A 15,468-nucleotide genomic window follows, 5' to 3' on the forward strand; every position below is an offset into this window, starting at 1 on the left:
GTAGTTTTTGGTAATGCTTCTGGAGTGCGAAGCTACAATAGATGTACATCCAATTAATGAGGTCCCGTTGAGAGCCGAGCTTAAAAACATATATATATACAAATAAAAATCCCCTATTTTCCCCTCACCCAGAAAGTCGTACAGGCCTGTGTTCCAAAAACACATCCTCCGCGATTGACTCTCTCCCTTCGTCCACCGGATTGCCCAAACTGAGCATTGTAATCCTAATCTTCCTATGCCAATTGCCATAGGATCTAACATTTCCATTCTATTGCAATAGAATGTCGCTTTTGGTCTTGCACCTTCCCTTACTGTAATGAAATATTGTGATAAATGACAAAAAAGCTCTTATAGTATTCCTACGGGAGAATGCAAACTCGGTGCAAGACCCCAGAATAATATGGATGTCGGTAAAGGGAATGATCAAGGATTTCACTGATAGCTTTTCCTCCAAAATGCGCAAGAATCAATGCACAAAACTGTCTGAACTGGAAACGCTTTACTCAACGTTATTTAATTCTTTAAAATACAACAACTCAACTAGACTAGAAAATCAAGTTAACGTACTAAAAATAGAGATCAATGCCATATACAGACAACAATCGGAAATACAAATACGCAGCACAAGACAACAGCAGTACTCCCAAGGTTCTAAACCTAGTCACCTATTAGCCATGCGATTAAGAATTAATGCAAAATTTGCAGATATAACTACCATTAGAGCACAACAAGTACTTGAAACAGACTCCGAAATAATAAACTATACATTCAAAGAATTCTACTCCGACTTATATAAATCAGAAACAACCTTCGATCAAAACAAAATGGACACATATCTTAATCAAATTATTCTCCCTAAACTTTCAGAGGATGACGCTAAACAGTTAGAAACACCGATCACGAGCTGGATTCGCCTGTTCGAATCCAGCTCACAGCTCCGGGGTTGTCACCAGCTTGGCTGGCCGTCTGCACTAATACAATTGGCTGTATTAGAGGGTGGGAGAAGCTGGCGGGGTGGGTCCGGGTCGTTGTAAACAGCGACTCCTACAGTTCGGTCGGGGCGCCTGCTAAGCGCGGATTGGACTTGAGGGGGATAGTGTGGTCCTCCCACACGCTACGCCCTCTCAATGAGAATCCGCGCTGCCAGGTGAAAAGAAGCGGTGATTGGCTGGACGTGTGTCGGAGGAAGCACGTGGTAGCCTCCACTCTCCCAGATGATCTGACTGTGGGGGGTAAGTGCGCAGCGACCAGGAAGGGACTGGGAATTGGCATACGACTAACATTGGGATGGGAGAAAATCGGAGGAAAATGGAGGGGGAAAAAGACCAATAATAAAAAAAAAAAAACACCGATCACACTAGAGGAACTCAAGAAGGCCATATCCGAAATGCAAAGTGGTAAGGCTCCTGGAAGAGACGGTATCCCACCAGAAATGTACCTTTCTTGTTGGGACATAATTGGACCCTTATTACTAAATATGATCTTATACTCAGTCAAGGAGGGGAACTTCCATAAAAACGACAATATTGCACTCATAACAGTCCTTCTCAAAAAAGACAAAGACCCCACCGAGTGCGGTAGTTACAGACCCTTAAGCCTCCTCGGAACCGATATCAAACTGTACTCTAAGGTATTAGCCATCAGATTACAAAAGCATATGACGTCTTTAGTTCATCCGGACCAAACTGGCTTCATAAGAGGTCGCCAGATCACTGATAACATAAGACGAATACTGCACGTACTAGATGCAGACAAGGATGACACCATACCTAAGGCGATGCTGTCCCTGGATGCTATGAAAGCCTTTGACAGGCTGGAATGGTCGTATCTATGGGCAGTATTAAAAGGGATTCATTGATATGATTAAAGTATTATACAAAGACCCATCGGCCATGATTACAACAGGTACAATCATCTCCAAAATCTTTCCGGTATCACGCTCAGCCAGACAGGGTTGCCCTCTTAGTCCCGGACTATTCGATCTATCATTAGAGCCTTTAGCACAATATATAAGACAATCCCAATCCATAGAACCAATCGTAATCAAGGGCACACAACATAAAATTAGTTTATATGCGGATGACGTAATATTGTTCATGCAAAGCCCCAACACCACATTGCCTCATCTACTCAAGTTGATTGAGAACTTTGCTGATTTATCGGGATTTAAGATAAATTGGCCGAAGTCGGCTTTCCTTCCACTTAACACCCCTGCAAAAAAAGATATAACCCTCCCAGGTGAGATACCTATGGTAAAACATTTTAGATGCTTGGGAGTGGAAATATTCCCCACCATAAGACAAACGGTGAAGCACAATTACACAAAAATCAAAAACAAAATCAAAAACGACCTTGATAGGTGGGCAAAACTTAAAAACTCAGTACAGGCAAGGATATCAATAGTTAAGATGGATGTACTACCTAGAATCAACTTCTTCAGTTCAATGCTACCGTTACCCCCTCCAGAGGGTTACTGGAAAAGATTACACTCCTCCACATACAAATTTATTTGGAATAACAAACCACCATGTATAAAAAGATCCACTGCACAGAGAAATAAAGCAGACAGTGGCATGGCATTTCCAGATTTTTTCCACTATTTTAAGGCGTACACATTAAGACCATTGACAACATGGTTTGATCCCCAAGCATTAGTATCCTGGAGAAAATTGGAAGAAAACATAGTAGCCCCACATAGACTGAAGGACATAGCATGGGCAAATGTCCGACTTACATCAAGGAACCCGGACCATCAACAAATCAATCTTAACTATATTCACAGGACATACTTGACTCCTATAAGACTGAACAGAATGGGTCTTAAACAAGACTCCAAATGCTCCCAATGTACAAATGGAGACGAAGGGACATTTATGCACATGTATTGGGACTGCCCACCAGTTAAGGCATTTTGGAAAGATGTGACCCAACAATTATCAAAACTCGTATCTTGGAATATACCTGTACACCCCTCTGTATTACTATTGAATGATGTTTTTGAGTTTGCAGTAAATCCACAGCTAAAGAGATTGGTTTTATCGGGTATCACAGTAGCTAAAAAGCTGATCGCATCACGCTGGTTTCAACCGGAAAAAATTTGCCGGAAAGTTTGGTTTCTTACATATCTCGATGTGATTTATCAAGAAATATCTACAGCAAGAATTCTGGGTCTCAATGAATCCAAAATGTCAATGTGGTTAGAAGTGGTGGAGAGAATAAAATCTAGCTTATAATGGTAGTGTCTGGTTAGGAGCAAGGGATAATGGAGGTACTATCCAAAGAAGGGTCCGGGGAGGGGGGGGGGTTCGAGCTGGAGCATATGTGTGTAGGGTTTTAGATAACAGGTATTAGGGGTATATCCTGTATAAGACATTGTATAATTGGTAATTTCGTTGGATATACACTGTATACCAGGGCTATTCAACTGGCGGCCCGCGGGCCAGATCCGGCCCGCGGGATGATTCTGACCGGCCCGCCAAAGATTACAAGATAATAAAAAAAAAAAAAAAAAAATTACTTTTTTCTTTTCATGTCAACGTTAACACACACAATTGAGCCAAAAGTCACTCAATTAATGACAGATTTCATTGATAAATTGAGGGAAAACTTTTCAAGTCGATTTGATGAATTTGACGTGCAGAGAATTGATGCATTTTGTGAGCAACCCATTTGCCAATGTAGCTGCTATTTCCACAAAAGTACAAGAGTTCCTTGCATCACTTCACATTGATGAAGGTCTCCTGCAACTTGAAATAATTGACATGCAAGCATCATCTGCTCTGAAGCAGGCACTTGAGAATGAATCCACCACAACATTTTGGATAAAGTGTATTCATGTCAAGACATTCCCCAAAATAAAAACGCTGGCAATATCTGTGCTAACAATGTTTGGCTCAACATACACCTGTGAATCCAGTTTCTCTCGCATGAATGCCATTAAAACAAGCAACCGTGCCTCCTTGACAAATGAGCATTTGCATCACTGTTTGCGGGTAGCCCTCACTTCCTATGAACCCTCTTTCTCTGCCATTGCCCAGTCAAAGAAGTGCAATCGCTCTCATTAGATGTGTGTATGTATAGCTAGGCCTGTCTGCCCCCCACCCCCCTGATGTTTGAGAGTTAAGAGTGGACAATAAGTGCTAATAAGATGCTGTGATTTGCTGTTGTTGCACAGACATGAAGCACTTTTTCATAAGCTCAGCTGCACTATAAATGTGTTTTTTTGTTCAAGTGTTGATGTTAGAATGTTCAGATGCACATCATGCACTTGTTTGTTTTTTATTTTATTTTTATATTGAAATGTTGAAGAGGAGATGTTGCAGTTGTTGCACAGTCATAAATGAAGCACTTTTTGCAGGAGATGTTGCAGATGTGGCACATAAATTAAGCACTTTTTTTGAAAAGTATACTACTTTTGCAATGTAGTTAAATAAAAGTTGTGAAAATGTGGTTGCGTGTTGTGTCAAGTGTACATATATTCATAGCACGGGGAGGCGCCGTGGCAGTCCGGCCCCTGGCCCCTTGGGTTTCTGACAATGTGGCCCCCTGAACAATTTAGTTGAATAGCCCTGCTGTATACTGTAAAGTATTATTATATACTTTTTTTGCTTTCTGTTTCTGTGCTTGCATGTCATTTTAGCCATCTTAATTGTTAGTTTCATTATGCATTGTGTGTTGAGTACTGACTTTTAATAATTTTGTTTTGCAATAATATAAAAAAAAAAAAAAAAAAAAAAGTAATTACCCTGTAATTTGTGTACCGTAATATGTACTACAAAAAAGGTACAATTGCACTATCAAACCCTGCCCTCTTTTTTTTTTTTTATCCTCGAATCACAACTGTTGCTTCCCTCGGACAAGGTTTGCAGGTCAATTGCCATCATTTCCCCCATTCATCTCTTTCCTCCCCACCAAACCAGATGCCCTGCAGATGTTCCTGAAAGAAGTGGCTGATGTTGCCCCGACTCTGCCCTTCTACTACTATCACATCCCAGCTGTCACGGGCATTAAATGTAAGTAGCACCGATTTTATGTGTTTCATTAGTATAAGCGTTCCAATTGACCTATCTCAAGCCCCACCCTCTTTTCTTGTTCAAGGATGGGTTTGAGATGGGTCAATTTGATAGGACCCCCTTTTAGAAGAATATTTATACCTCCTATGAGGGTAAGAGAGGACACCTCTCAGCTGTAGAAATATTCCTCTTGGCCAAGCGAGCACAACATTTTGAATTACTGGTTGCACTTAATACCATGGTGCACAAATCACAGGGGAATTATTGTGCAATGACGTAATAATACATTTCATTCATGAGGCGCTTTTTATGAAACTTAAAAACACTTTACAAAAATATAAAGTAAAAATACAGTACAGTAAATAAAATTTTATAAATGGTCACTGTAAGGGCCAAAATGAATGGATTTAAGGTACACTGTAGCAGGTAGGAGTTTGACCCGGAAAGGTCAAAGGTTTTTGACCGCATGCACGACGCAGGTCACAGGTCGCTGTTAGAACACGCCGCAGGGCGAAATGTTTGTATGTAATTAGTTATTGTATTCAGTATTATTTAATCAGTTTAAGGAACAAAAGCGAAGATATTCTGTTTGCATGGTGAAGCAAATAAATATCATTTTCCAAGTAGAGCTGCCTGCATCGTATCATTGGGACAAGAACGGTTTGGTATCAGATCAGACCAATAGAACGGCGCCTCAGCCAAGTCCATCTACGGCAGTGGTGCCCAACCAGTCGATCGCGATCGACAGGTAGATCGCGGGCTGATTTCAAGTAGATCTTGATTAATAAAATTCGATTATTAAAAAGAAAAAGAAAAAGAAAAATTCTAAATCAACTCTTCCTCTCCTTGTTAACTACAACAAGCAATGCTGTTTGTTATTTAAGATGAGGTCGGGGTTTTGGTTTTTGCGGGCGGCCACTCCCTAGTACGTAAGTACTAGTTTGGTATGGAATGGTCGGCAGCTGGGTGGGTGCACGGTCCTAGTCCATTGCTTTGCTTCCTACTGGGTCTAGAGGCAGAAAAGAGAACTATTATGGGCTCAAGGGACCACTCCAGTTTCCAGATTTGTTTGTGATATCTAGTCTAAGTTTTAAGTTTATAGGCTATTTATTTTTATGTGTTCTAACTGATGTTCACTCATGCTCCTGAGGGAGTAGAGGAGGTAACATCTAATTTAAAGTTTTTACATGATGTTCGGTTCAGGTCAGTGTAATTTCTGTTACAGTATATACTGCAAAAGCGAAGATATTCTGTTTGCACGGTGAAGCAAATAAATATAATTTTCCAAGTAGAGCTGCCTGCATCGTATCATTGGGACAAGAACGGTTTGGTATCAGATCAGACCAATAGAACGGCGCCTCAGCCAAGTCCATCTACGGGATCAAATTGCTCAGTAGCTCCGTATAAGACGGGAGCTCCTTTAATAGTCACACTAATATTTCAAACTGCTTCGTGGAAGTAGTTGCATGTTATAAATGTTGCTGAGTGATTTGAGGTAATCTGAGCCTCTAAGTGAATGGCGCGAGGCAGCTGTTAAATCACAAGTGATCATTCTCTGTTCTTCCCTCCAGTGACAGCTAGAGATGTGTTGGAAGGGGTTGACAAGCTCATCCCTTCCTTCATGGGACTGAAATTCAGTGGAAATGACCTCATGGACTTTGGCCAATGTGTCAGCTACAGTCCACCTCACTGGTCACTCCTCTATGGCATGGATGAGGTTCGCTGTTTTGTCTTTCCTCTATCTTTTTTATTAAATTCTCTCTTCTTTCCTCTTTTCTCACTCCCTTTCAGTCAGCACCAGATAGATGGATAGATAGATTGATTGATTGTTTATTAGCCACATGACCAAGGCCGGTGGAATTTGTTTTAGGTACCGTATGTTATAACTCTGCAGCACAAATACGTAAATGGTCAACAGCAGACAATCTGCATATTATCACGACACAATACAGGGATTCGGTCAACATAATCATCACAAAAATATAGTACACAGTCCTGAACATGGAATTTTTATTTTATATTTTCACATTCCTACTAAGCAATTGTGGATGACTCAAATAATGTGGTGCCTGTGGACAGGCTTAAGTATGACTTGCAGGATAAGTCTCATGGGTTTTCCCCCTTTTTGTCTTTTATGGATCGGATTAATTAAAGTTACCTATAATTGTTAATTCATTGTTGACACCCATGTATCTTTTTAGCACCAATTTACCCAAGTTCCTGTACTCCAGGTACACAAGAACCTTGTTGTTGATGGCAGTGACCCCCCCATTCACACACACACATACCCACTAAAAATTCTTATTTCTTAATCGCTTGTCTGTTTGTTGGTATCTTGTCTGTCTGCTTCAATGTTTATTGTGAAAAAACAAACTGTCTTGTGCCTTTTACCTCAAGCATAATACCAATACCCTGTTCTTACATCTTGCCACAGCAACTGCTAGCTGGTCTGGCTATGGGGGCTAACGGAGCAGTGGGCAGGTCAGTGTAATTTCTGTTACAGTATATACTGCTTGTGTGTGGGTTGGTTGGAGCTACAGTATATACTGCTTGTGTGTGGGTTGGTTGGAACTTGGAACTACAGTATATACTGCTTGTGTGTGGGTTGGTTGGAGCTACAGTATACTGCTTGTGTGTGGGTTGGTTGGAACTTGGGACTACAGTATATACTGCTTGTGTGGGTTGGTTGGAGCTACAGTATATACTGCTTGTGTGTGGGTTGGTTGGGGCTACAGTATATACTTCTTGTGTGTGGGTTGGTTGGAGCTACAGTATATACTGCTTGTGTGTGGTTGGTTGGAGCTACAGTATATACTGCTTGTGTGTTTGCTACCCTTTGGACCACGTAACCCCTGGACACCATTCTATCTGTCATAATTTGGCAAATTCACAATAAACTGTCATTATGTTTCTCTCTGCCACCCAGTACATACAACTACGTGGGACGTCCCGCAAACAAGCTCATTTCAGCCTTGGAGAAAGGGGACCTCTCCCAAGCCAGAACAATGCAGGTAGCTGTGTATTGTTGGAGAATGTTTGATACCAATACAGAGGGTCGTGAAATCACGCCATATATCACTTCCAGATATATAAAATGATATTCCACATTTGAATTAAACAACCAGAATTTGGAGAAATCACATAAAACCAAATTAAAACATATCATGTAGTTCATCTTGATAGATGCAGAGAAAAAATACACTAAAATGCATACTTCAATAGAAATGAGTTCTCAATTAAACTGTTCACAATGAGGTCTATGTCATGATTTCTGGAACGAGACATTGCTGTTGAGTTTTTCAAATGTAATATCTTGGCATTTTAGCACCACAAAATATTGAGTGATAGCTAAAATCCATAATTTTCAATGGTGTTTCGTTGGCAACTATCCATATTGCATTGGCCGGTACATTTTTCACACTGATCCTTTTTTTATATACAGTATGACATCTGTTCTGACATTAAATTAATCGTCTTTATCTCATTTCCATATGCAGTTCAAGATGCAAGAGGCTCTCCTCCATGCCATGAAGCTAGGTGGGTCTCAAGATATTGGCTTTTTAGGGGTGTGGTGTGCATGAGTGATTGGGTCCATTCATGGAAAAGTGAGAGCATTCGCGTGGTGCCGTCTGCAAGATGGTGCACAAGCTTTAGTAGTTTAGAGCGCAGTCCTGTAATAAGCACAGTCTGTATAGCTGGTTAAGGACTGTGGCTGCTTGGCTGAGTTTCTGTCCTTGATGCATTTGCAATTGAAAAGTAAGAAGCCTACAATTGGAACATGGCAGAGGAAGATGTTATCAAGAAAATTGTTCCCTGGGCGGCTAGGTGGTGCAGTGGGCAAGGCGCTCACCACCAATGCAGGAGACGCTGGGTTAGAGCCCAGCTCTCCGCATTGCATTCAGCTTTGCTGGTCGTTCATACAAATACAATTGGCAGTATTAGGGGGTGGGAAGCTGATGGGTGGGGATCGGACGTTGTGGACAGCGACTCCTACAGGTCGGTTGGTGCGCCTGCGCAGTAGAATCAGGAAGCGACGGGAGCGGCGTCCCTCCAAAAGCGCAGACCCCTGAGGGCCCCGACGCTGAAAGATCGCGCTGTGCAGGTGAAAAGATGCAACGGCTGCTACCTCGAGTACCGGAGGGGACTCGTGCAATGTATGGCTTCGTCCACATTACAGCCGGCTTGTGGGAGGCATGGCCAAACAGCGTTCGAGACAGGGGAGGGTAGAATTGGACGATACGAAATTGGGATGGGAGAAAAATAGAAAATGGGAGAAAAAGTAGATTAAAAAAAAGAAAATTGTTCCCTGGATGTTTGCAATTGTTATGAAATATATTGCCAATTATGTATGTACAATACTGTAAGGAAGTATGTGATTGGTTCTACAGATTTAACAGACATGTTAATATTCAATTCTTAAATGCTCATGAAGAGAGGGACAACTTTTTACCCCATCCTCTTTTCTTGATCCTCCAATCACAACTGTTGCTTTCCAGAGAGGTAAATAACCTCACATGTCTGGATTTACTGTATAGCTAGGTACCAATGCATGCCAAATGTTTTTTACAGAATTACCGGTAGCATTCTTTCATATTATATTCAAATTCCATTCTTCTCTACCACTGCAAAAGTGGCAAAATAATGTCATTAGCCCATCCTGCACACAGGGGGTGCAAATAATAACTCCAATAAAATATGATTAAAATAATCCCACCTCCGATCATTTAAAATGTGATTAAAATAATCCCACCTCTGATCATTTAAAATATGATAAAAATAATCCCACCTCCGATCATTTAAAATATGATAAAAATAATCCCACCTCCGATCATTTGAACTGTTTCTCCCTAATGGTTGAAGGCTAACATCACTGTCTGTCTCCATTTTGCTGTTATCTTTGGTTAATGTTCAAATCAAATCTCCCAAATTAAATCCAGCCTGAACACCCCGTTTCATTCAAAAACACGCCCCCAAAAGAAACCACATAAGATTATGTAAGAAAGTGAAGTAAACATTTCTAACGGAGGTCATTGCTGCTGCTGCTGATGATGATGATGATGATAGTGATGATGGTCATGATCCTGATGATGATGATAATGAAGGTAATTATGGTGATAATGATGATGATGAGGGTAATGATGGTGATGTGTTTTAATGTCCTTTCTAGGGTTTGATCTGGGTGTAAACAAGCAGGTGATGACTGAGATGTCAGGTCTGTGTCTGGGTCCTCCCCGGCTGCCTCTACTGCCCTGCCCTCTGAGCCGCGCTTGCTCCATCGCAGAGAAGCTCCACAGCCTTTTCCCTGAACACTGATACCCTCTTCAGCACCGGCATTCTGATCTGTACACCTATAGCTCATCTGTACCTGTTCTGCATGTGTTCCAAGAATGGTCAGTAGCTGTATCAAATTTTTAAAAAAAAACTTCTTGAAGTACCTAATGTTACTATCATTATTATGAGTTTTTACTGATCTTATCTTTTTAATGGTGCTTGAAATTGTTTCATTTGATATACTTGCTTGACCACTGTATGTTGACTGACCTGTGCTTGTCTACCAAATGTTTTATACAGTATCTTCTATTGTACATGGATCACAGTCCAGAGAACTGTAAAATGTGTATGATTAATACACAATGTTTTGCAATTTTTTTTTTACTGTGTGAGACTATGCTTAAGAAGCATGCATATGTTTTGTATGACAAAAAAAGGGAAATACATTTTAGCATCCTGTCTATTAAACAATGAAATTAACAGCTGATTTCTTATGAATAAATCAACTGTTACATTTACTGAACAATCCATTTTCTTTTTTCCTACTAATGTTCACCTTGTTCTGCTCCTGTCTGTGTAAGTGGCCGTATGATACATTTGCACTTTAACCCTTTCACTACCAAATGGTTAACCCTTTCACTGTGACAATACAGAAGGTTAACCCTTTCACTGCCACACAACAAAGGGTTAACCCTTTCACTACCACACTACAGAAGGTTAACCCTTTCACTACCACACTACAGATTCTGTCTTGCACCAAGGTCAAGGAACCAGCAGGTTAGTCAGTGATAAAAATAAACATGTGGATGTTAGCTAGCTAACGTTACCATGCAATGCATCATCTCCCCTGTCAAAAGATGTTAAATCTGCCAAGAAACAAATAAATAATTTAACCCTTGTGTCTGAAAACTAAAGTGTTATACTCTTACCATATTAGGGGACTAAATTGAAAAACGCCATAAAAAGATTATATGTTGAAATCATTTCCCACTTTCTTTTCTATTCAACTTCAGATAAAAAATGAAATACTCCCACTTTTTTTTTTTTTTACCAAATGTTTTTTATTTCCCCCCCCTTTTTTTTTTACATGAAACAAGACAAACAATACAATAACAGTAATAATCAACGATAAATCACAGGACAATAACAGAAATAATAATAACAATAATGACAGTCCAGTAATTAAATCAGAATGAAAGTAGATTAAAAGACATAAAAATAATAAATACAATACATGGGCTCTTGCTCGCTCTCCCCCCCCCCCCCCCCCTCAGGACCCCCACTTGGACTATACATCCACTACTTCATTCAGCATCAGAAAATTCCAAATGTATCTGTGTTCCTTTATCTTATCCACCACAGCTACCCAGACTGCTATGCTGGCTTCGTTAACACCTAAAATTCGTGCAGTGGATATCTCTAGATAAATCACATCGAGATAGGTGAGAATCCATACCTTCCGGCACATTTTATCCGGTTGAATCCAGCGTGACGCTATCAACTTTTTGGCAGCCGTAAGGCCCGCCAAAATGAGTCTCTTTACATGTACAGAGGTCAATAACTGAGAAACATCATTCAACAACAATACAGAAGGCAGTGTCGGTATGGTCAGAGACAAAAATTCTGATAATTGAGTGGTGACATTTTCCCAGAAAGTCTTGACAGGAGGGCATTCCCAATACATATGCATATATGTACCAATAGCATCGTTTGAACACAAGGAGCATCGAGAGTCCAGTCTTAGACCCATTAGGTGCAATCGTCTAGGGGTCAGGTAAGTCCTGAACAAAGTTAAGATTAATCTGTTGGTGATCTGGGTTGCGTGATGAAAGCCGAACATTTTCCCAGACTGCATCCCAATCAAAATCTGCTTCCAGGTTTGGGATATCTTTCCTCCAAACCGAGTCTAGGGGAAGGACCTTATATGAGGACGTAAGTAAGTGGCGATAAAAGTCAGAGACGAAGCCTCTCGACGTCTCCTTGTCATAAAATAATTTGTGAAATCTGTGGTGCTCAAGTGGAACATCTACTGGGACTCCGTGAGCCTTCAAAGCTGCTCTTATTTGTAGATAGAAGAGATAAGTGGAACTGGTGAGGTTAAATGTGTTGAATATATCTCGATAACTGCGGAAACCATGGTCATCGAAGATATCCCCCAATGTGTGTATGCCTTTCTTTTCCCATCCAGGGTATCTGATAGGTTGTTGTGCAATAAGGAGTAAATTGTTATTAAATAGGGGAGAATGCCTGTGCCATTTATGTTGGTTAGTACCACCATACTACCACTTTTCTGAAAGGAGTTGTTAAATCTGACATTACAAAAAACAATATGTGGTGGTTATGATCAAGGCTGAAGTTGAATAAACAATTTATGAAAGAGAAAGTCAAAATAATTCAAAGATAATTCAAGAAGATTACACACCTTTGCCACATATATTGGCTACAAACATAATCACTGCAAAGTTATCAAAAAAATAAGGGCCAGAATGAATGGATTTAAGGTGCAATGGATTTATGTGACCAGGGGGTGGCGCTTCCGTTATTTAAGCGCCAGGTACACTAGCAGGTAGGAGTTTGACCCGGAAAGGGCAAAGGTTTTTGACCGCACGCAAGCACGACGCTGGTCACACACAAGTCGCTGTTAGAACCAATAGGGCGAAATGTTTGTATGTAATTAGTTATTGTATTCAGTATTATTTAATCAGTTTAAGGAACAAAAGCGACTTCCGGTTACGCTACAACATGTAGCACACGCATTTTGCAATTGCTCCGCTCCCACTAACGCTAATTTCGTTTAAAAACATTATTTGGACAGTAAAGAAAGAGAATAGACCACATCGTATGTATTGTTAAGACCCTCTACTAACCATATCAAAAGACAATATGGTTAAAGGTGGAAAGAAGGCAGAGAAAATAACTACGGCAACTTCAACGGCGCAGGACGTAAAAAAACGAGATAGACGCGTCCTAACCGTCGCTGGTTCTGAGCCGACGGCGACAAGCTCCGAGGAGGAGAAGGAAGAGGACAACGTACCGGGATCATCGATTACGGTCCCCGAAAGAGAGTCAATAGAGACCAACATAAAAGAAGGTACAGATTCAAGCTCCGTGAGAGGGAGAGCAGCCAGATTTATGGATTCCAACGTCACTGCATCTATCTACCATATGCCGTCAACTGAAGAAAGCAGAAATCCACCCGATTTCAACACATTGTCTAACCTGATGGTAGAACAGTCTAACCTGATGAAAGAACAGTTAGAACAGTCTAACCTGATGAAAGAACAGATGGTAGAACAGTCTAACCTGATGAAAGAACAGATGGTAGAACAGTCTAACCTGATGAAAGAACAGATGGTAGAACAGTCTAACCTGCAGATTACACACATCAAGGCGCTCGAGGCAAACGTCGAGGCTAAATTCGATCGCATCGAGGCTAAATTCGATCACATCGATGAGAAATTAGAAGAAGTCAAGAAAGCGTTCGATGCACAGTCAGAGCGAATCACGACAGTGGAGATTTCGGTGACAGAAAACACAAAAGCAGTCAAGGCGAACGAAGGTATCATGACAGAGATGGGAGAAGAGATGGAAAAAGTTAAAGATGAATACCGGAGGGAAATAAAATTGCTTAAAAACGAAGTGATGGAGAGGCAACTAGAAACCCATCGTTACCACAGGCGGAATAACATCCGCATTGTGGGGCTTGATGAATCAGTGAACTGCGATGACATCAACTTTCCAAACGAGTTATCAACGATTTTGAATAACTCCGATCCAAAAAAAGTGCCAGAAGTGGAACAAGTTTACAGAATTGGTTCCCAGGGGCAAAATATCAACGGGCCGAGAGTCATCATTGTCACTCTGCGGAAAACTACAACAAGGGATGAAATCATCAAATATGCTCGCAACCAACGTGGGAAGCTGAAGTATGGTGATAAACCAATATTTATCTACGAAGATTTGAGCAGAGAGGCCATCATCCGACGTCAACCATACAAAGTTGTGATGCAAAAGCTGTACACAGCCGGCCACAAGCCAAGGCTAGCATATCCGGCGCTGTTATCATTCTTGGACAATAACGGCCGCAGGTCAGGTCCATTTACACCCTTTGATGCTGAGGATTTCCTGATTCAAAATGCAGCAAATAACCCAAAGCATGACGGAAATGCCGGAATCAGTTAAGCCTCTCTCTAAATATATACCAGTGTTGGAATGACTTTATTGTGTTCATCAATGAGGTCATTCCACCAGTGTTGGAATAACATTGCTGTGTTCATCAAAGTAGCAAACGATATGCAAGTCGTCTATAACAATGTGTACTGTGTATAATACGATTCATAATACATTATAATTTCAGTCTCTGGTCTCTGAGGGGACAAATAAATATCAATGCAAAAAGATCTATCTGGAATATTCTGGGTTTATCGCTCAAATGCCCTGGGTCTCTTAGATCATTCTGGAATGTAAAATAGTCTAGGCACTAGTATATTCTACAACCTTCTAGAATATAAGGCACCATGACAACGAAGCATACAACTCTAACAATAACATTCGGTGTGCATACACATAGCATATATAAATTAAATGAAGTGCAATCAGCCCTTAATAATACTTTAAAATTATCCACACATAAACGTATGAGCACAGCAAGGTTATTCTAACAATTTAAGTAATCACTCCATTAAAGGCACATTGAAGCGCTAAAAGGCGCTGCTTTTCTATCTTATCTAATCAGTTAAATCGGTTCTAGTGGCTTCTCCACGTTGATAATTATTTATCTCTTATTCCTTATCTATATCTTTCCATTGATTTTTATTTTATTAAATTTTTTCTTCTCATCACCCTATATTTTTTAAATATAATTTAACTTACATTGTTCTTTTCCAATGTTCTTCACATTAAGGTGTCAATATTACTATATATTTTTTAAATATATTGTAACTTACATTATTCTTTTCCAATGTTCTTCACATTAAGTGTCAATACTGATCTACAATCTTTTCCTTTTTTTTTTTTCCCTCACACGTTGGTGGAGGGTTCAAAGGAATATGTCGATAAAGGTTTATTCTCTTTTTATTTTATTTTTTATTTTTATCTTTAGGTTATTTATCACAATACTTCATTACAGTAAGGGAAGGTGCAAGACCAAAAGCGACATTCTATTGCAATAGAATGGAAATGTTAG

General features: G+C 40.3%; 1 protein-coding gene across 1 annotated transcript in view; it reads left to right on the top strand.

The window, feature by feature from the left end:
- npl (N-acetylneuraminate pyruvate lyase (dihydrodipicolinate synthase)) overlaps positions 1-15,468 on the top strand; it is an 86,708-nt gene that overhangs the window by 36,801 nt on the left and 34,439 nt on the right. The window contains exons 7-12 of the mRNA XM_084308426.1: positions 4,920-5,012; positions 6,584-6,729; positions 7,447-7,493; positions 7,939-8,023; positions 8,510-8,549; positions 10,180-10,322. Of these exons, the coding sequence (XP_084164552.1) occupies positions 4,920-5,012; positions 6,584-6,729; positions 7,447-7,493; positions 7,939-8,023; positions 8,510-8,549; positions 10,180-10,322 (554 nt within the window). The remainder of the gene's footprint in view (positions 1-4,919; positions 5,013-6,583; positions 6,730-7,446; positions 7,494-7,938; positions 8,024-8,509; positions 8,550-10,179; positions 10,323-15,468) is intronic.

The sequence above is a fragment of the Notolepis coatsorum genome (genome assembly GCF_963971535.1).
Source record: "Notolepis coatsorum genome assembly, chromosome: 2".
In the NCBI taxonomy this organism is placed as follows: Eukaryota; Metazoa; Chordata; class Actinopteri; order Aulopiformes; family Paralepididae; genus Notolepis; species Notolepis coatsorum.